General features: G+C 38.0%; 1 protein-coding gene across 3 annotated transcripts in view; it reads right to left on the minus strand.

Annotated features, from left to right (window-relative positions):
- Positions 1–1827: 1827 nt before the first annotated feature.
- The window catches only part of Ptp10D (Protein tyrosine phosphatase 10D), a 54186-nt gene continuing 37580 nt past the window's right edge, over positions 1828–18433 (minus strand). For 2 of the 3 annotated variants that reach the window (XM_076622426.1, XM_033348714.2), the window contains 8 exons: positions 17789–18166; positions 15691–15883; positions 14918–15086; positions 14197–14449; positions 13493–13750; positions 12432–12816; positions 11023–11112; positions 1828–9983 (listed from right to left, as the gene is read on the minus strand). In XM_076622426.1, coding sequence (XP_076478541.1) covers positions 11051–11112; positions 12432–12816; positions 13493–13750; positions 14197–14449; positions 14918–15086; positions 15691–15883; positions 17789–18166 — 1698 coding nt within the window. In that variant the 3' untranslated portion in view covers positions 1828–9983; positions 11023–11050. The remainder of the gene's footprint in view (positions 9984–11022; positions 11113–12431; positions 12817–13492; positions 13751–14196; positions 14450–14917; positions 15087–15690; positions 15884–17788; positions 18167–18433) is intronic. The other variant, XM_033348721.2, reaches the window with a different exon arrangement.

Here is an 18433-nt window from a genome sequence, read left to right on the forward strand (position 1 = left end):
TTCGACGAATCGTTCTTCCACGCAACAGGATGTAATTAAGGATTCGCGATCGATCGTGTTGCGGGCCACATCGAGTAAGTAAACTAACTTACACGGAAGAAGCTGCCATATCGTTTATCGCGAAACGACGAAACGTCAAGCTTTTCAAGAAAAGAGGGATTACGCGTGAAAGGGGATAACAGCGGGATTTAAAACAGTCAGGTGTAAGCGGATAGTCGAGTAACACGGTTGACATCCGCGTGAGTGATAGCGAGATCGAAATGAAAAATTTGACGTTGAGCGTTAACTTTGAATCAATCTTAACCGTTGATCCAAACAATTAACGAGCTCGGCTAAGAATTAGCCGATCTAAGCACAGCGAGGAGTTCGATACTCGGACAAAAGGAACGAGAGAAATCACCAGTAGTACACCAGTTTATCTCAACTCGTTTAATATCGAGTGGTTAAATTGTATATCGTTTATCTGGCGTGTTCGAACGTAAAGTAAGAAAAAAATGTCAACGATGCGAAGCAAAGAACGAAATACTTTACTTTTAGCGGGAGCGTTAACTTACCCAATCTTCCGAGATGGTTGAACGTACCTTAAAATTAAGCGTACCCCTGTTGGAAAATCCGAAGATAAATCAACTTGAACGGTTTAATTTGCTTGCTTAGGTTCGGACGAAGACAAAGGTGTTTCGAAGAACAAGGATGGATCCGCGGAGTTAACGCAAAGACTGTCAAGGACCGAGACTGTCAGACAAGATGCCAGAAAATTGAAGACCGCTACGCTCAATCGAATGGGAAAAATGTTTAAGCAGCGCTCCCAAACACCTGTAGCGGATAAATCACGCCTCGATATCGATAGCGATATCGTAAGCAACTCGGCACTGCAAAAGGTATATTATTTGCCCTAACGCGATATCAGATAGAAAGGAGCAGATAGAAATTCAACGAGAGGGGAACGGTGAAAAATAATTGGGCAGAAAAGGAGTACAGCAAATACGAAGTAAATGAGCGTGATAAAAAAGAGAAATTTAATAGAAATTAATCCGATTTTCAGAAATAATATTGCATTTTACGCGTATAAGAATAACTATTGTAAAATCAAAACCATCGTCTCTCTGCAACTTTCTTAAATCCTCTTTTTTATAGCATACTTCGGATTGCAAATATCGTTCGTTATGTATTTTTTTATCCGTTAACATATAAAAAGATCGAGCGATTTTAGATCGTAGATCTATGATAGTAGATATCTTTCTAACAAAAGGCAAATGATATTACAAAGGTTTTTTCTCAGAATCCGGCTAAAACTATGGAAAGCGAGGACGCAGCGAAAAAAGAGAAGAGCAACTCTTTAGGTAGAATGCTGAAACTAGTGGATAAAGATGGCTCGCCGAAAAAAATGTTCCATCCTCGAGCTGGCTCTCTGAGCCGCATATTGCGTCGCAATCCTAATAACGAGGACAGCGATGACAAAAAGCAGATAGAAGAAAACGCACCGGGCATTTTTTCAAGGATGCTGAATCAGTTGAGAGGAAAGTAGAAAAAGCTGGAAAAAATGGTAAATCACGCCTACCCACGTGGTATTTATGTAGATTTTCGATGTTCAGGACGGCCACAAAGTGGAAATGCCACGCTGGAGCCAAACTTAAAGACACGCGAAAAAATAAGCTCGTTACCTCCAAAAGTGCCGTTAAATTCAAGAACGGTTAATTTATCTTCGTCGACGTCCACTTCGTCGCCACAGACGCGAATCACCGAATCGCCGCAAAAATTGTCCAGTTTCGAATATTCGATTTAAGTGGCCGCCGTTCGAAGTATCGATAGGCGATAAAAAAATGACAGTAATTAACATTTCGTTTATTATATTACAATCACAGTAGTAATTATAATCGACGTTGAACGTTTGTAGATTCGTTGCAGCGTCGTCGTATTTAACTCTATATATAGTAAAGAAATTCACTTTGATTTGTATTTTTCAGATACAACGGCACGCGAAACGAAACGATCAAGTATGGTGCATTTAGAAAAAGGAAGAAAAAAAGACGAATACATTTACCTGTATAATCGTAACGCAGAATCGACGAGTAAAAATTATCGTCTCGTTCGGTGTTCGAGCTACAGCGTTATTGAAAATCAATCGACACGTTGCGAATGCATTGTATATCGTGGAAATCGTTTCAACGCGCGTAAACGTCACTGTAGAATAAAGAAAAGAAAAGAAAACGATAAAACAAAGTTTACTTTACTCGTATTTCAACGCGTAGCATTTTTTAGCATGTCAGTTAGGTCGAAAGAAAGAAAGTTTAGTTTATTGGAAGAACCATATTTATTACGTACGCATATTTCGTGTTTCGTTTTGTTTCTGCGAGACAACCGGTGTCCCTTCGTACTCCGCACGCTGTACCATTTTCTAGATACTGGTAGCGTTACGACAAAATTATCACGAGATTGTTTTACGAATCCTAAAAGAAATCGCACGAGTCGATGATTCGTAAAATCGTCCCTAAGGATCGGCTGTTCTGGCAGCTGGTACAAAATTCTATATTTACAAAAGAAAAAACGTAGACCTACGTAGCTTACGTAATTTCCTTTTGGCGCGCGCAAATCTCCTTCATCTGCTTCAATCTGCTTCAAAAGGAAAACGTTACAGCGGCACGTGCTCGATGAAAATCTGCGAATTTTCATATCTAAACATATACTTGCGTTCCCACGCGACGAAAGTTTCGTATTTCGTACGTTGCTTCGACGAAAGCGTTAAACTTTTATTTAACCTGCATTCTTTTCTTATTTAACCCCTTGCCTTACGATTTCTTAGTAGCTACTTACGCCAGTGTCACCTATTCGCTGCTATAATATCGAAACGTTACACATATACAGTTATAATCCGCGTTTAACCTTCTTTGCGCGTAAAATCAAAAACTTGATCTTCGATTTAATCGATTGCTCATGGAAATTCGACAACTGGCATTTAACGAGCACTGTAACTTGGTTCGGATCGTTTTGAGTAAAGGAGACACAATGTGTCAATGATAACGACAACGATGTAATAATGTACAGTTTTATCGAAAATAAATACGTTTATCGTTAATTATCAATCAATTAATAACTCGTGGAAATAATTAGTTAATGCCGCGGTAATTAGTAAGTAGAGGCGACAACGCGTTCGAGACTAAAAGTACGAATTGGATCGAGCGTGACTTAAAACGCGATAAGGCAAAGAGTTTAATAGGTTTACGTTATAATATGTATAAAAATACATATTACGACAAAATAGAATCAGAATATTACCAAAGTATACGTTTTTAACCAATATCTCTGTACAAATATTCGTGTAGAAGCAAACATTTCTGTACAAAAGCGAATCGTTCGTTTCAACGATTTAACGACGAATGGTCCATTCAAGAATAAAATATAATTTACTTTCATGCGGCTGCGTTACAGAAACGATAAATTTGAAAGAAAGACAACGTTATTACCATCAGAGCCGATATTCGAGCATCGTGTGAATCCTTTAATTCGTTTACAATATCGATTCGCTATTAATAATAATTCAGTTGGAACCATAAGGGATCTGTTTCTAGATCGCCTTTCATAATCTTCGTTCGAAAAGATCGGTTTGTCCGAGAAATTTTACCGATTCTTTCGCAATTTCGTCTTGAATGGTAACATAATTTCAATAGACTAGCTATACATCGTCTGACGCCTTCAACTTAATCGCGGACACCGTTATTTAAGCATGTTTCATGGTATTTAACGGATTTGTGATTTGTGCGCACTGTTTAAAAAATATAAACGTACATATATATATATATATATATAATATATCTTTCCATCCTTAATTATCATACTATGTACAGCAGTGATAATGCGCGTTATCGTATCATATTTATTATACAACCGCGTCGTTCTCTTACACCGTACACTTGGATATTCATCGATCGACTAAAAAGTAATTGGCACGAATCGACGATCGATCGAACATTATTTATAATTAATCATCCGTGTAAACCAAAACATCTTTCCAACTCACGTCCATAGAATCTTGCATACTCGGCCGACAGTTACGATTTATCACAGAATAACACATTCATTGTATCAATGACAACGCAATTTTCACACCAGATATCCCTGTGCTCGATCTTCTTAACGATTGGCTGGCGTCCCTTGACCAATTGTGCACCAACAGCGAACGTATTAATATATCGAGAAAAATGTTTTCTTCCGACGGAGATTAGAAACATTGGAATCGAGCACCGTAAGAACGAAGATAATTTCAATACGATTGATGGCCGGTACCGTTCTCCGTTTCTTACCTGTCGTGATATGTCTTGGAAATATCGCTACGAGATGCTTCGAAAAACGTACATCTCGTAGCGTCGATCCTCTGATTAGTCTCGGTATATAGAGAAATATTTGACAGGTCTGTGAATTTTTTTTCCAATGAAATTCTTATTTATTTTCGTCGAATCGTTCGATAAATTTCGTCCTTTTACAAGTAAATCTGTTTAAGCGAAAATATCAATTACGATAAGTGAAAATTAAGTTGCATATTTTCACGTAGAATTCGCGCAAGCGCGGTATTTACATTTTGATATTTTTCAAACGGTAAAACAGCGATAAGAGAACATCTCAAATACGATGCTTGTCCAGTTGAACAGACAAAATTTATCCAACGATTTTTCCTTATTTCTCTCGTACAAAAATAATACGATATAACGCAATACAATAACGAAGCGTTAAACGCTTTAGTACAGAGTGATCGAGAGCTTACCACATATACATAGATCGTTCTTATATTACATCGCGACGGTGATATCTACACGCTTGCACGGACAATGACCGAATTTTTCAATTGCTCGTGCATTACGTTGCAAATATACCGACAACCTGAACGGATGAAACCGATTCACGACTTTTCCGAAGCTGATCCAATGAAAGCGATACACCGACATTTAGCTTGAAATTGTTAACAGTAACGAAGCGTGTGATCTTTTCCACAAGCGATACGATATCTCCTTTGAATCGGAGTGCAAATATATATGTACATACATACATACATACATAGAGCCAATATAATCTTTAATAAAAGATTGCGTATAACAATTACTGTACAAGTTAATCAAATTTATTTTTCAAATAATCGCCTAATTAATTTTTAGCACGCGCACATGTGCAAAGATTACGATCTGCTTTCCTTCGTTATCAGGTTAAATGCGACCTAACCGAAGTCGTATCAACGATATAGGATTCGACAACGACGAAGATTTGTAAATTTATCCCAACGTAAAAGCAGTAAAATATTATTAGCAAAATTGATTTATTCGCAATTCGTTACGTTATACTTTTAATTTCGTAATATACGTCACGTATTTTTTACTTAGTTTAATACATAGAAATAATTATTACGTTACAGGTTCTCCGATATCCTAAGAAGAAACAAAATAATATCCTTTGCTTCGATTTTTATCTTACCATATTTACACGAAGACTGCTCTGTACATCGATAATGTTATCACATTAAAATTTTATTGAAATGTGAAAATTATGATGTTCCCATAAGAAACAAGCCTAGAGAGAGAGAGAGAGAGAGAGAGAGAGAAACAGACAGAGAGCGAAATTTAACGACAACATACTTATACAAATGGGAAAGGTTCGTTTAAACATTGATCGATAAATTTTACCGAAAATTATCTACGATCGCGGTAAATCGATGACATTACGAGCATCTGTTAAAAGTAACCACGTACTTTTTCAACGAGAAAACCAATCGAAACGCGTTATAAAACCTGCATCTTACGATCAACAAAATTGCGTTAGTTTCTAGATTTAAGAAAGTAAAAGACATATAAATCGTAGAATTATTTCCTATTCCCGTGATCGTATTAAATAAGATCCGTTGATCAAAACGTTGAAACTGAAAAACCGATCTAATACCGATACTCGACGATTATTCACCTACGCGAGAAACATCGATGATACGGTCGATAATATATGCGCGCAAATGTACAGCACAGTGTTATACATATACGATACGTATAGCAAAGAAGTAAGTTCGATGAGTTGGAAACTGCAGTTGTCCGATCGATCTCTTCTTTATCGATCTGTTAGCCTATGCGTGTGAATCTGTTTTTTCGTTTGCTAAATATAAGCGAGTATAATTATATTCACGACATCTTAGGATATTCGAAGCGATGAAACGTTTGTTACAAAGGAGACGAGCTCGGAATAAGATTCGACTATATATGTACAAGTTAGTCTTATCACTTTGTAATACTCTAACGCATTTGGCAATCAATTGGCAATTTTCTTAATTAACGGTCAACCGACATCGTTGTATAGTACACGACTTACAATTCAGTAATTTTTCATTGCAGTTACAAATTTGGTAAAAAGAGAAATGAAATTTTACGCTATTACATTTTTATTCTACGTGACGTAAATTGGAAAATCGTAGAAAACGAATCTATAATCTGTAACACTTGAGTCGTTAAATTTGCCAATACTTGCTAATAAAGCGGATCGGATGGTAATCGTTAACTCGTTGTTGTTTAGAACGGTTTATCGATATTATCGGTCGATAAGTTATCGTGCAAGCTGAATTAAATTATACGACTTTAACGTACTTCTCTACAATTTGTATTTGTATTCCGTTTACGCGATAAAGAATCTCGATAGTATTTAAGCTACAGGCATTTAGGCGAAATTTAAAGATAGAAAAATGCGTGCACGCGAAAGATGTGAAACATCGAGGGCACACCAACCGATCGATAAAAGAACGTCGACTCGATCGGACATTTTTCTCTCTGATACAAGTACGATCGCGTGTTTTACGAATCGTTCTACATACGTGCTTAAGCGATATAAAAATGTTTCTCCAAAAATACATATGGGCAGTGAATTTCAATCCCTTTGTCGGTTCTTTTCTTTCTCCGTTACGGGGAAACCATCACGGGGAAACCATCACGGGGAAACCATTACGGGGAAACCATTACGGGCAAGTCATTACGGGCAAGTCATTACGGGCAAATCATTACGGGCAAATCATTACGGGCAAATCATTACGGGGAAATAATTACGGGGAAAGCAGGTAATCGACTTGCCTGTTGCTCTTAAACATCTAAAAATTTATCGATCACGCCTACTTTTGCCTGGCCTGTAAATAGAAAATTAAGTACACGACTTTGTAGCATCGAGCAAATCCCACTCTAAGTACTCTATCTTCAAACGCGTCGTCGTTCAACGTTTGCTACTTACTCGATCGTTACTGGTAACTAAGGATTTTCTATCGCTAATATCGAAAAATATTATAAGAATCGTTAAAAAAGCATACGAAATACGTGTATAGGAATCGACGTGTAACGAAAGATATACGTATATGTATAAAGAAACAGGATAAATAGGTTAGTCTTTGATCAGACGAATGATCGTATAAAACTAATAATACTTGGCGATCCTTTTACAAATAAGTAAGTAAATGTACTTGTTACTACGACTAATGCGTACTCATTTCCATTCAGTTCGATGGTAAGTGAAATTAACAACGAGTCATAGATTTCACTCTTTTCCTCGGACATTTGGCTGTTGATATTCTCTAAATCGTAGCCCTATTAATCGTCTAAATTGTATAAAGTTTTGTTCTTGAAACTCTCGCATGGAAGAGATTTGTTCACAGTTCGATGGTCGTTTGGTATACCTTCTTTTCTTTCTTTTCCTTCTTTTCCTTCTTTTCCTTCTTCTTTTCTTTCAACAAATTAGTCTCACATTAATAATAAACGGCACGAGACGTTGACGACGATGTCAAAGAACGAACGATCTACGCTATAATTAACTTCAGAACGATATCGCGATCGTCGTTTCGAATCGACTGTTAATAAGTAAATATGTATATTATACGGATCGTCGAATGATTCTTGTGAAAAGTGATATGATTTCTACGAAGATGCGAGTTTCTTGTTCCCACTGACGTGTCTTTTTCCTATCATGGAAAAAAAAGGAAATCGTTCTTCTCTCTCACGTTTCTGACCTTCCCTTTTTTTTCATTCTAGGTAATGTTTTACATTTAATTTGCGTCTCTACTACGGCCCTTGGACGGATAGTTGCCACTCGCGATTTGAATCGGCAATTGTTGTTCGCAGAGCCAATTCTCGTCGGGTTCCCAACGAGTCATATTTAAATTTACAACGAAATTTTAGAATTTTAGTGTTAGAGAAACAAGCGAAAAATTTGATAATAGATGCCATGTATTTATCATAGTTTCACGGATCGTCTTAAAACGCGTGTAGATAAATAATAGTAAAAGTTTATTGATCAACGGAGAATAATTTATATAAGTGGAAACAGACGAAAACGAAAAAAAAAACAAAATAAGAGAATATTTAAATGTCAAATAAACGTTCGTTTGAAAATAAGATTGAAAATTCGTAAAACTATTTTGGAAAAATTGATCTCTCGATTAGATCTTACGACTCGTAAATGACGGATCTACGTATTTCTATGAAAGCGATAATTACATAGAGAAAGATGCGTCTACTAATTTTACTTAGTAATTACACGCGGAATAAAAGAAAAATAAAATATAATAATAAGCGGAACGAAAAGAACGTAGGATCAGAATCAGGGTTTTCCAGCATTTGTCATTTTTTGTACGAAAGTGGATTTGTTGCAAACCGAACGTCTCGATCGAAACGGTGGCAACCCATTGCGGGATACGCATCTTACAATCCTTAAGATATGCAACCTGGACTTATCTACATCACGATAGGTACCTAAACGCGAGCATCGATCGCGTCGACGTGAAAATCGAGGCAGAAACGTTCTCTCGGCGAGACATCGAGATCGAATACGTCAAAATCGTCTAATTAAGTGGAAAATAAAACATCGATTTATATTTACACGGTGAGACAGGTGAACGATCGAACGTACGTTGCGATCCGTAGGAATTCATTACGATGCTACCTCGTCGTACGTTCTCTCGTTGCGAATACTTGTTGCCGAAACGTACCGTCTTTAAACAATCCTTGAAAAATAACACCATCGTTGTTGCGTTTTCTATTCTCTTTTAGTCTACCTTCGATTTAGTATGTTTCGATAAAACGATCCATTTTTAAAGCTATACGCGTACAGCTGCCTTCGATCGAATTTTCTATGCGCGTTACGAATCATCTGCGTCTGAAACGTTTCAGAGAATTCCATCGTCGTTCGTTAAAGTGGCCCTTTCAGCGTCCTTGTCCATTTTCCACCTCGGTCATCGTAATTCGATTCCTTGGCTAGTTACTTTCGACGTGTTCCATCGTCTTGCTCGAGAAACGAAATTCCTCTTTTTACATGGCTCGCGAAACGAACGTGTCGAGTATGATGTCGAGGACAAAGGTAAACTACGTGGTCGTCTACCACGCGAAAAATAGGAATAACGTTTTCCTTCGCATCGATCGATCGAGACACGTCTGTCGCTTTGATGTTTCGACGGTGACATCGAATCGTTGATACTTTCGTTCGGTCGACCAACGTTCTCATCGTGAAAGTTCAACGTAAACGTGCGATTATCCGTTTATGCGATATAAACGGATTTGACATTCGCGCGAAACATCTTCGACCACGCTGCTCTTTTTTTACCAAGCAAAGTCGCGAGTCGTCGCCAAAGAAGGAAACACGCGTCATCCTTCTTTTAACGTCCAGCGCTGATTAATCAGTTTTCTCCTTTACAGCACGTTTACAAGCATCGTATGGCTTCGTGCTATCGTATTACCGAATTAACTTTCATAACTATCGACTATCGACTATCGATCGAAACGAACCGAACGAAAACCATCCGGTCGACGATTACTCTTCGCTTTTACACTCTCGCTTTCATTACCATTTTCACGCTTTAGATAACACGTAATACTATTCTTCGTACGGTGCGCTGCACCTCTTCAAAATACCTCTAAAATATCCTCGTGTTCCTGCATGAGACGAGGTATCCGAACATCACATTCCTGATTCTGCTATTCCTTCGTCGTCTGTAAAAATACACGAGAACGAGAATGAAACGTTTGATTAATTTTACTTAATTCCAAACTTAAACGCTTAAACGCTTAAATGCTTAAATGCTTAAATGCTTAAATGCTTAAATGCTTAAATCGAATAAAAGATCATGCTATTTGCGATCATAGAAACCAATCGTAAAGCTGTTTAATCGAATGCGGCAAATTAAATTTGTTATATAAATGAGCTACTTTTCATTAGCTATTTATTAGTCACGTATAATTTATTATAGCGATTGTCCGTAATTGTTCGTATCGTTAAATGACAATTATACATACTAATTATTGGGAATTAGAAAACAACAAGCTTTTTTCTCTTATTTTTCACCGTTGAACGTTTCGGTCGTTGATGGAAAAAATTCTGCTTGTTGCTAGGTCGAGAGATAATTTTACAGTTTCTTCTCCGTAAAAGTTTTACGTGCAAAAAAAATATTTAACTCGTAGACGTCTCAGCGATTCTATTCGCTATTTTTCTTTTTACACGGATCACCGAGAATGTCATGCATCAAACACTGTATAAGAAAGATGTAACGCGTACGAAAAAGTAAAAGATCCGTTCCTTTACAAACAATAAGTTATTTACGAATAGATTTTTCTTCTTCGGACTTGAAATCAGCCCTTTGACATTATAAATTATCTGTCAGCGAAACGTCATAAATCTATATTTATAAATTTAAATTTATACGTGGGAAAAAAGAAAATTAGATTATCTTTTGTAAATTTGGCGAAACTGTGAAAGAATAAAACAAAACGATTTTGTCGTTTGCTACTTAAACTCGCGATTATTAGAAATCAAAAGGATAGCGGAACTAGTCTATGACGTTTACTCTTGAAATGGATCGTATATCGATCAACGTGGTTGTTGTCTGTACCTTCAAAACGTACGTGCCACTTTCTATCGATTAGCTTTCATGCCACGTGCATGGGTAAGACTAGTCGTCGCATGCAACACGCTGTACAATAGCTGAGAAATAGAAAACAGGTCGAAAATGAAATAAGCGAGGATCGAAATTACCATCGACGCCGGAATCGCAGTTCGAGGGTCACCTTTCCTTTTCATCCTCAGCAGAACTCTTTGTGTTTTCAACGGAGCTTCGATTCTTGCCTGGATTCAAAGGGATTACGAGGTTGGAGAAGGAAAGTGATTCACTACGTACGGATGTGATACGATTTACCAAAAGCAACAAACACTTTTGCACGTGACACAAAACCGAATGTATCTTTTCTTTTCTTTTCGTTCTCTGATGTTAAAGAAACCGTAAAAGTCAAAACCATTGCTACACCGTCACCGTCGCCACCACCAAGCCTCTTACGATTCACACCCGAATCGTTAATGATTCTCTTCTTTTTATATCTTGCTTGTTACTAAAATACTATTTATACGCTGATTCGAGCTGCCGCTCGAAAGTTTGTCAACGCTCGCCTGTATTTGCTAAAATGCAATTTAATTATAGAATTACGAACGAACGAAAGCTGTCATAGAGTATTACGACAGGGTAATGTTAATTAAAAAACCGGTATCTGTAACGTAACTTCTCTAATTACACATCGCTGTTACGCAGTTCTCTCATTTAAGCGGTTCATTATCCTTAACTGGTAGAACAAGATACAACGAATATTTTCTTTAAATGCAAGTTGAAATTTACATATTGAACGGAAAGGCGCTTCGTAATTTACTTGCACGCCATTAAATCATATACTTTAGTGACATTCGTAGACTATCTATCTTAGTAGAAATGGACCGTTTAAGTAGCGTCCACGTACTTACGAGCGGCAGCGAACATATTTAAAAATAATTAAGCGATGAAAACTCGAGTTCGTAAATTACCGAGATCAAGAGACGAAGAATTACGATGGAAATTTTAAAACGATGGATTCACTTTCTCCCCCAAAGCGCATATCTCGCACTTTGGCGGATGTTTCGTCCATTGCGAATCACTCGTGCACTACTGTTCTCTGTTTGTAACGATTTGACTCACGCAAAAGAGAAAAATGCATCGGTCGTTCAACAAAATAAAGCAATAAATATCCAAAGTTACGTTTCAATGAATTTCTCTCCTGCACATTTACTTCCGATACTTTAAGATAAAATATGCCCGAGTTTTTATATACCATGTACATATATTAAAAAATCTCTTACTTTTATTCATTATATATATATGAAAATGCATTCATAAAGCGAATAATAGCATTTACAAAGGTGAATTATATTTAGGAAATAAGTCGAGCAAACTTTTATCATCGACGTTCTCGCATTTTTCCCTGATTCGAACATCGTTAACTTAAATTTCCATTGTAAGAAGCAACTCTTCTTTATTTCGCGCATCTTCGAGCATCGTTTCTATTAACGTATAAAATATAACGAACACACCTCGAATTCGCTAAAATTACCAAATCGTTGAACTCTGAAAAATGAAAACTCACCTTCGAAACCTTGGTTGTCGTGAATCTCCCGTGGTGGCCCTGTCATATCTTGACCTTCCAGCACTGCCAGAAGACACTGATGTATACAAATGTACTGTTGTTCCGTTTGGACCATCCAAACACGCTCCTTTCTCATTGCCCAGACTATTCCAAAGATGTCGACGTACTTCGATACCAAAATCTGTTGAAGTATTCTGTCCAAGGTGATGAACGTACCGCTGCGACCAACCCCTGCGCTGCAATGGACGACGATAGGCCTTTGATCTGGCCTAACTCTCTCTCTGAACGCCCGAACGAATCTGGCTAACGTTTGAGGCGGACTTGGAACACCAAAGTCTGGCCACGTTGTGAAATGGAAGTGCTGAATGACTCTCTTCACGTCTCCCTGTCGAAGAAACGTTTACCTATTTTTCTTTTCCTCCTTCTTTTTCTCTTTCCCTTTTTCTCTATAGGTATTCCACAGTATCGAAAAGCATTATTTTTCTAAAAAGCAGCCAACGAAATAGATATTTGACAAAAATAATAACCGACTATGCAAAGCTAGAAAGATAAAGGAAACAAGATATACGTGTTTTAACGTTACTCGTCCGTTGATTCGGTAGCTATATCAGTCGCTTAAAAAGTATACGGATGCGTACCTCGATGAAACACGTACGTCTTGTCTTTCTTATTTTTTTTTAGTTTTCCGTAGTCGGACTATCATTTTTTAACAAATATTTATTTTATTTCATAAGGAATCGCCTATATGCGCATACGTATTATTTTAACGAGTCTTTCGTTTTACGAATTATATATCGTTGTGAAAACATAAACTTTGAGAAATGTAGAACGACAATACGGTCTTGGATAGCCTTTTTATTTTTAGTCTAGATAGGAATCGGTAATATCGCGAAATTTAGAAACACGTAACTTCACGTGCTTTCGTAAGAACGGAGCACGTACGAAGCACGTAAGTACGAAGAGTCGAAGATACTAAACAGGTTCTATCATTTTTTCTTTTCTATTTTCATACACGATATGATATAGAAAGAATTTTATAGGAATAACAGATGTTTCCTTACTCTGCACAACATGAATTCCGTGATACTCCAATCGGGATAATGCGTTTCGTTTAATATCGTGACGCAAATGTCTCCGTAATAAACGGGATGGGTATCCATAGGCCAATAGTGATCACATTTTTCTCTGCCCTTTTCGATACATCTTGTTAACATTACGATGGCTCTGCTGTTACTTTCCCACACCATTCTCCAGAAATCGTCGCGAGTCGAGTGTAAAGGTCCTTGTGTGACGATGAATTCTCTTGGAGAATTGTGACCCTGGTGCATAAAATATACCTATTACTTCAAATCTTATTTTCACTCAAGTTTATCGATTTCTCAAACAGTAACGCGGACTAATCTATAAGCGACACTCTATCCATTTGTAATATTAAAATACAAGATAAGCAAGCAACGAAGATATCGATGAATCCTTAGGTCGGGCACGACGAGTTAACTCGTCGTTGAAACATCAGCCATAATATACCGAGAGTCAACGTATCGTTCCCTCTTTGTTTTCATTGCGTTGGTGCGATGTTTCGCCACTTTCGTTTTATCCGCTAGATCCTGACTCGTTGTTGACTCCAGTCGTAACGTCGAAAGTATCGATGTAGCTATTTACAAGCCATCGCGTTTTTAAATACAATTTTCATCGATAATCTTCCCAACCGCGTAAATCCTTTAAATTTCAAAATTCCAAATGCGACGGAGAAGTTCAAACTTACGGGAACGTAATTGGCGTTAATATAATCAGAACCCTCTTCGTCGTCTACAGGTTGCAGCTTAAATCTGCTGTGATCGTAAGGTAAAATATTTGTGAAACGATTCTTTGGCCTGTTGCACGGTAAATCTGCAGCTGTGCACGGTTGGTCCCTTCCGACGTGCTTCAGTTCTTCGAATTCTTCCGAAAAGCGAAAGTCGGAATCCGCCGACATCGTGCGATAATGTTCCGAAAAATCTTCTATCTTAATTGGCCGACTGTAAGGGAGAGATTTAATTATCGCTCGTGATCGATTCGCGTTACTTTCGCTTGACAATTTGACAAATAAATTCCACAAATCGAACACTTCAAATTAACTCGATCTTCTTTTTCTTCTCCGATCGAGATCTTACGAAACACTCGAACAAACGGGTCTCGGTAGTCCGGATAAATATTATAGTTTTCGTAAAATGTAGAGGATCGTCCCGAGTTTCGTACACCGCAACTGCCCGATTACAGAATTAAGTTTCCCGCCTTTCTTCTTTCTTTAATTATTCGTAAAATTAAATCGAGAAATCAATCGTTATTGCGCGGTACGGTACAAATGATACGTCAATTTATATTAAGCTTGACAGGACGTTATCGCTCTAGTTGGCATATAGAAAATATAGAGATTTAGAACGAATCTTTGCTCATAACCGACGACCGATTTCATCGAAATACCTAAAACTCGCGATCCTACTTGCCTAGTGTCGATCACGCTATCTGGCAAAGACAAGTTGTCGGTGGTCCTCGTTTCAGTCGTTTTACGTCCTTGACTTCTTCTTCGCCTCACCAGCAGTCCGATGCCCAATAAGGTCAATAAGAGTACTATTGGAACCGTGACACCAACTATGATAGCCGTATTGTCCTTATCTGTTTCGAATAAAATATCACGATTATCCGCCGTGTATAAGTTTTTATAAGTGCACGTTCTACGTTTGGTTTTTGATCGTGCGGAATTTGAATCGCGTACTACGGAAAATATAATACCGTTGTTTCTACGTTTTCGTAATCGAAATATTAAATACGTTGACCATTCTAAAGAGATTTAGAAACGTCGAAGGACGCGTGTGAATTAACAGAAATCAATAGGTAATGAAGGAACTGCGTCTTATTGATCTAGATTGTTAATTTAGAATCGTAATGGATCGTAAATTTATAATTAATTATTTGTTTATTTCTATTACTTTACCTGCCAGCAGCAATCCTTGAGCAGACATGTGCATGAAATAACGAGGCATGAATTTAGCAAGCTTCCTATATAGCTATGTCGTAACAAGCAGACTCCCATGGAGAGGGTTTTTAATCTAGACGTCGAATTTGAAACGAGACTGTACGCGAGACAAAGTAAAAGAAAAATACATTCTTAACGAAGGAGGCAAAATGACGTATCTTTGTCGCGTTGTCGTTCCGTAAATTAGAAGAATTTCCTAACATCGGCGAGTCACACCTTCGCATGAACACAGCGCGTTCTCACCTGTTTGAATTGGAAAACTGTAACTGGTGTCCGTGAATTTGTCCGGCGCGGTGAACGCTCGAACTTTTACTCTGTACGTGGATCCAGACTTCAATGGCCCGTTACAGTATCCAATCTTGTTGTCGCAATTCTCGCTACCGATCGTGAAATCCTCCACGGAGCCGTTTTTGAAAGGATAGTAAGGTTCCATCACCTGCGAATCAAACACGCATCGTAATCGCATAAACGTCTTGCTAATTCCATCACGTTTTTTGTGATTCTGATTTACGAACTATATTACCGGTCTATCTTCTATGATAGACTAAAATTAAGTCTTCTATAGTAAACTGCAAAAAAGAAAAAAGAAAAATGGAGAAAAAGACGTTTAAAGAAGAGCGGTGCTCCGAAACAAAGTTCAGCAATTAATCGTAAACGGTTCGTCGATATCGAAAATGATCAAGACAATTACTATCTGTAAAGTAATTATTTACATTTATTTAAACGTCCACAGGCTCCCTAGAGCTACTAGATATAGGTTTCGCGTAAAACTTTAATTTTCCAAGTTGAAGATCGTTTCGACATCGTGTTATTTTACGTATCCGAACACGGATAACTTTGAAAGTTCCGGAAAGAGCAACCTTGGAAAAATATCGATTTCGGTCCTTTCGTATTATTCGCCTTACGCGGGAAACGATTTTCCATCGCTGGACTTTTTCCATCGCCAGAATTCAAAGAGACATTTTTAGGTGGAGACGTTACTTGTACGGTCCACCTGTCCACCATGTGTACCGACCGTATAACGATATAATTATATGCCCTATGTAACGGCTGACAGTAAAAGAACGATCATTACCTGCGTAACTATTTTTCTTGTGTTCGCGATCAAATTTTTTAGAACATCCATAGTATAACTGGAGTAATCGTACGTCAACGTTCATTTATCCGTATTCCATCGAAAAGAAAAAGGACACGTTCGACAAACTCATAAACCGAAAGAAAAATGCTTCGACTCCATAGTAAGCAAAACTTAACTATAAAAAAAGTTGCATTTTTACTTGAAATCTTTTTTCACGCGGAAACGTTTAATCCGAGAAACTTCTACGAACGAAATCAGACTTGTTATTAGCAACCACGTTTCTCGTCTCATTTGCAACGATTATACGACGATCACTATCGGTAGAACTCAACCGTCAAATAAAACGACTTCCTCGTCGAGTCAATTCGCGCGATACTTCTTACGATTCTGTATTTCTTACGATTGTATTTCCCTGATTTCTACGTAGCACATAGGTGCTACCTGTTCCATTTCTACGCGTCTCACCATTACAACGTTCGAATATTTTGTTTCGGCCTCGTTAACTCGTCTCTTTAACGACAACTAGAAACACGCACGCTCGCCCATCGACTGTTGCACGCCAAGACGCACATACGACGCATATACGTACAACGCATAATGCAACGATCGCAGAAACGTTAATTGTTTATGCGTGGTCTCGAGTCTACTTGTTTGTTCGTGATCTTGCAAGCCAACGAGTTGTAACGCGTTGCATTAATTATTTTACATCTCGATTGCAATATCATTCGCCATGTCGATGACGCATCGCATCTCGTCGCTCGATTTGCAATGAAAAAGCTTGACGTAACCGACGAGTATGTGTCTTCTCGATGTCATTCGGATTTCCTTCTATTACCTTGATATTTGTTCGCGCGGTACTTGGATCGAAGAACCGCGTTAAAAAATGATACGATGTTCCTATCGCTTCCATTTGTTATTTTCCTCTTTACCGTTTTCCAATTGTTTCGTTTAACGTAGAAAAATCATAGGAAAAGCGATTAAAAGCATTTCTAGTTAATTACGGATCGAAGCAATCTGTACGTTTGACGGGAGTAAGGTAAATACGTAAGTTAGCGATAACGTTTCCACAAAAATTATTATAGACTTCCGAACGTCGATTTAATTTTTTAATCTAACCACTCGAACATAATCTCGTGGAATTACATAAACTTTCGATTATTTCAAAGAATCTATCGAATTCAAGCCCGAAACCTAACGGAATAATATCTATATCTGGAATAGAGATATTCTTAAATATTGGAGAAATTACTGGAATATTCTTACCTGATACGGTGGCCAGATGCTGTACGCCTGGACATCTCTCCAGCTGGGCATTTCCAAACCAGAGGCGTTCTTGCTGTCATCTTCGGCCACGATGATCGTGTAAGACGTAACCGCGCCATTCTGCTCGCTGAAATAGTTCTTCCGGAACCGTATTTGTATCGTGGTACTGCTCCTGCACACTTCGGTTGGCACTACTTGGGTGGACGGTTTCGGCGGTGCCAGAATCGGCATTTTCTGCTTCCACACCGCCTCGGGACCAAAGCCGATCCTCGTTTGCGCTTGAATCCGAAAGATGTACGTTTTTCCAGGTATGAGAGACTTGACGATGCCGCGATACTCGTTTGGCTTGAAGTCCTGCATTTGAGTATGAGCCGAACCCTGATGACAGTAATAAGAAACAACGCGTTAATTTAATCCGATCGCGCATTATTCACACCGGCCGAACTGTAATTCCGAAGCAATGGAAGGTAAAAAGCTAACAAACGTAACACAGCGCACTAATCTACTCGAGATATGTTTTAAATTAATTAATTTTCCGCCAACGTGTCTGAATACTTTCATATATAGAGAATAACAGACGCGTTATTAATAGTAGGATAAATGGATTTATAATTTCATTCGAAAAAGAGATAGAAACAATCCGAA

The sequence above is a fragment of the Bombus vancouverensis genome, chromosome 10 (assembly GCF_051014615.1).
Source record: "Bombus vancouverensis nearcticus chromosome 10, iyBomVanc1_principal, whole genome shotgun sequence".
Lineage (NCBI taxonomy): Eukaryota > Metazoa > Arthropoda > Insecta > Hymenoptera > Apidae > Bombus > Bombus vancouverensis.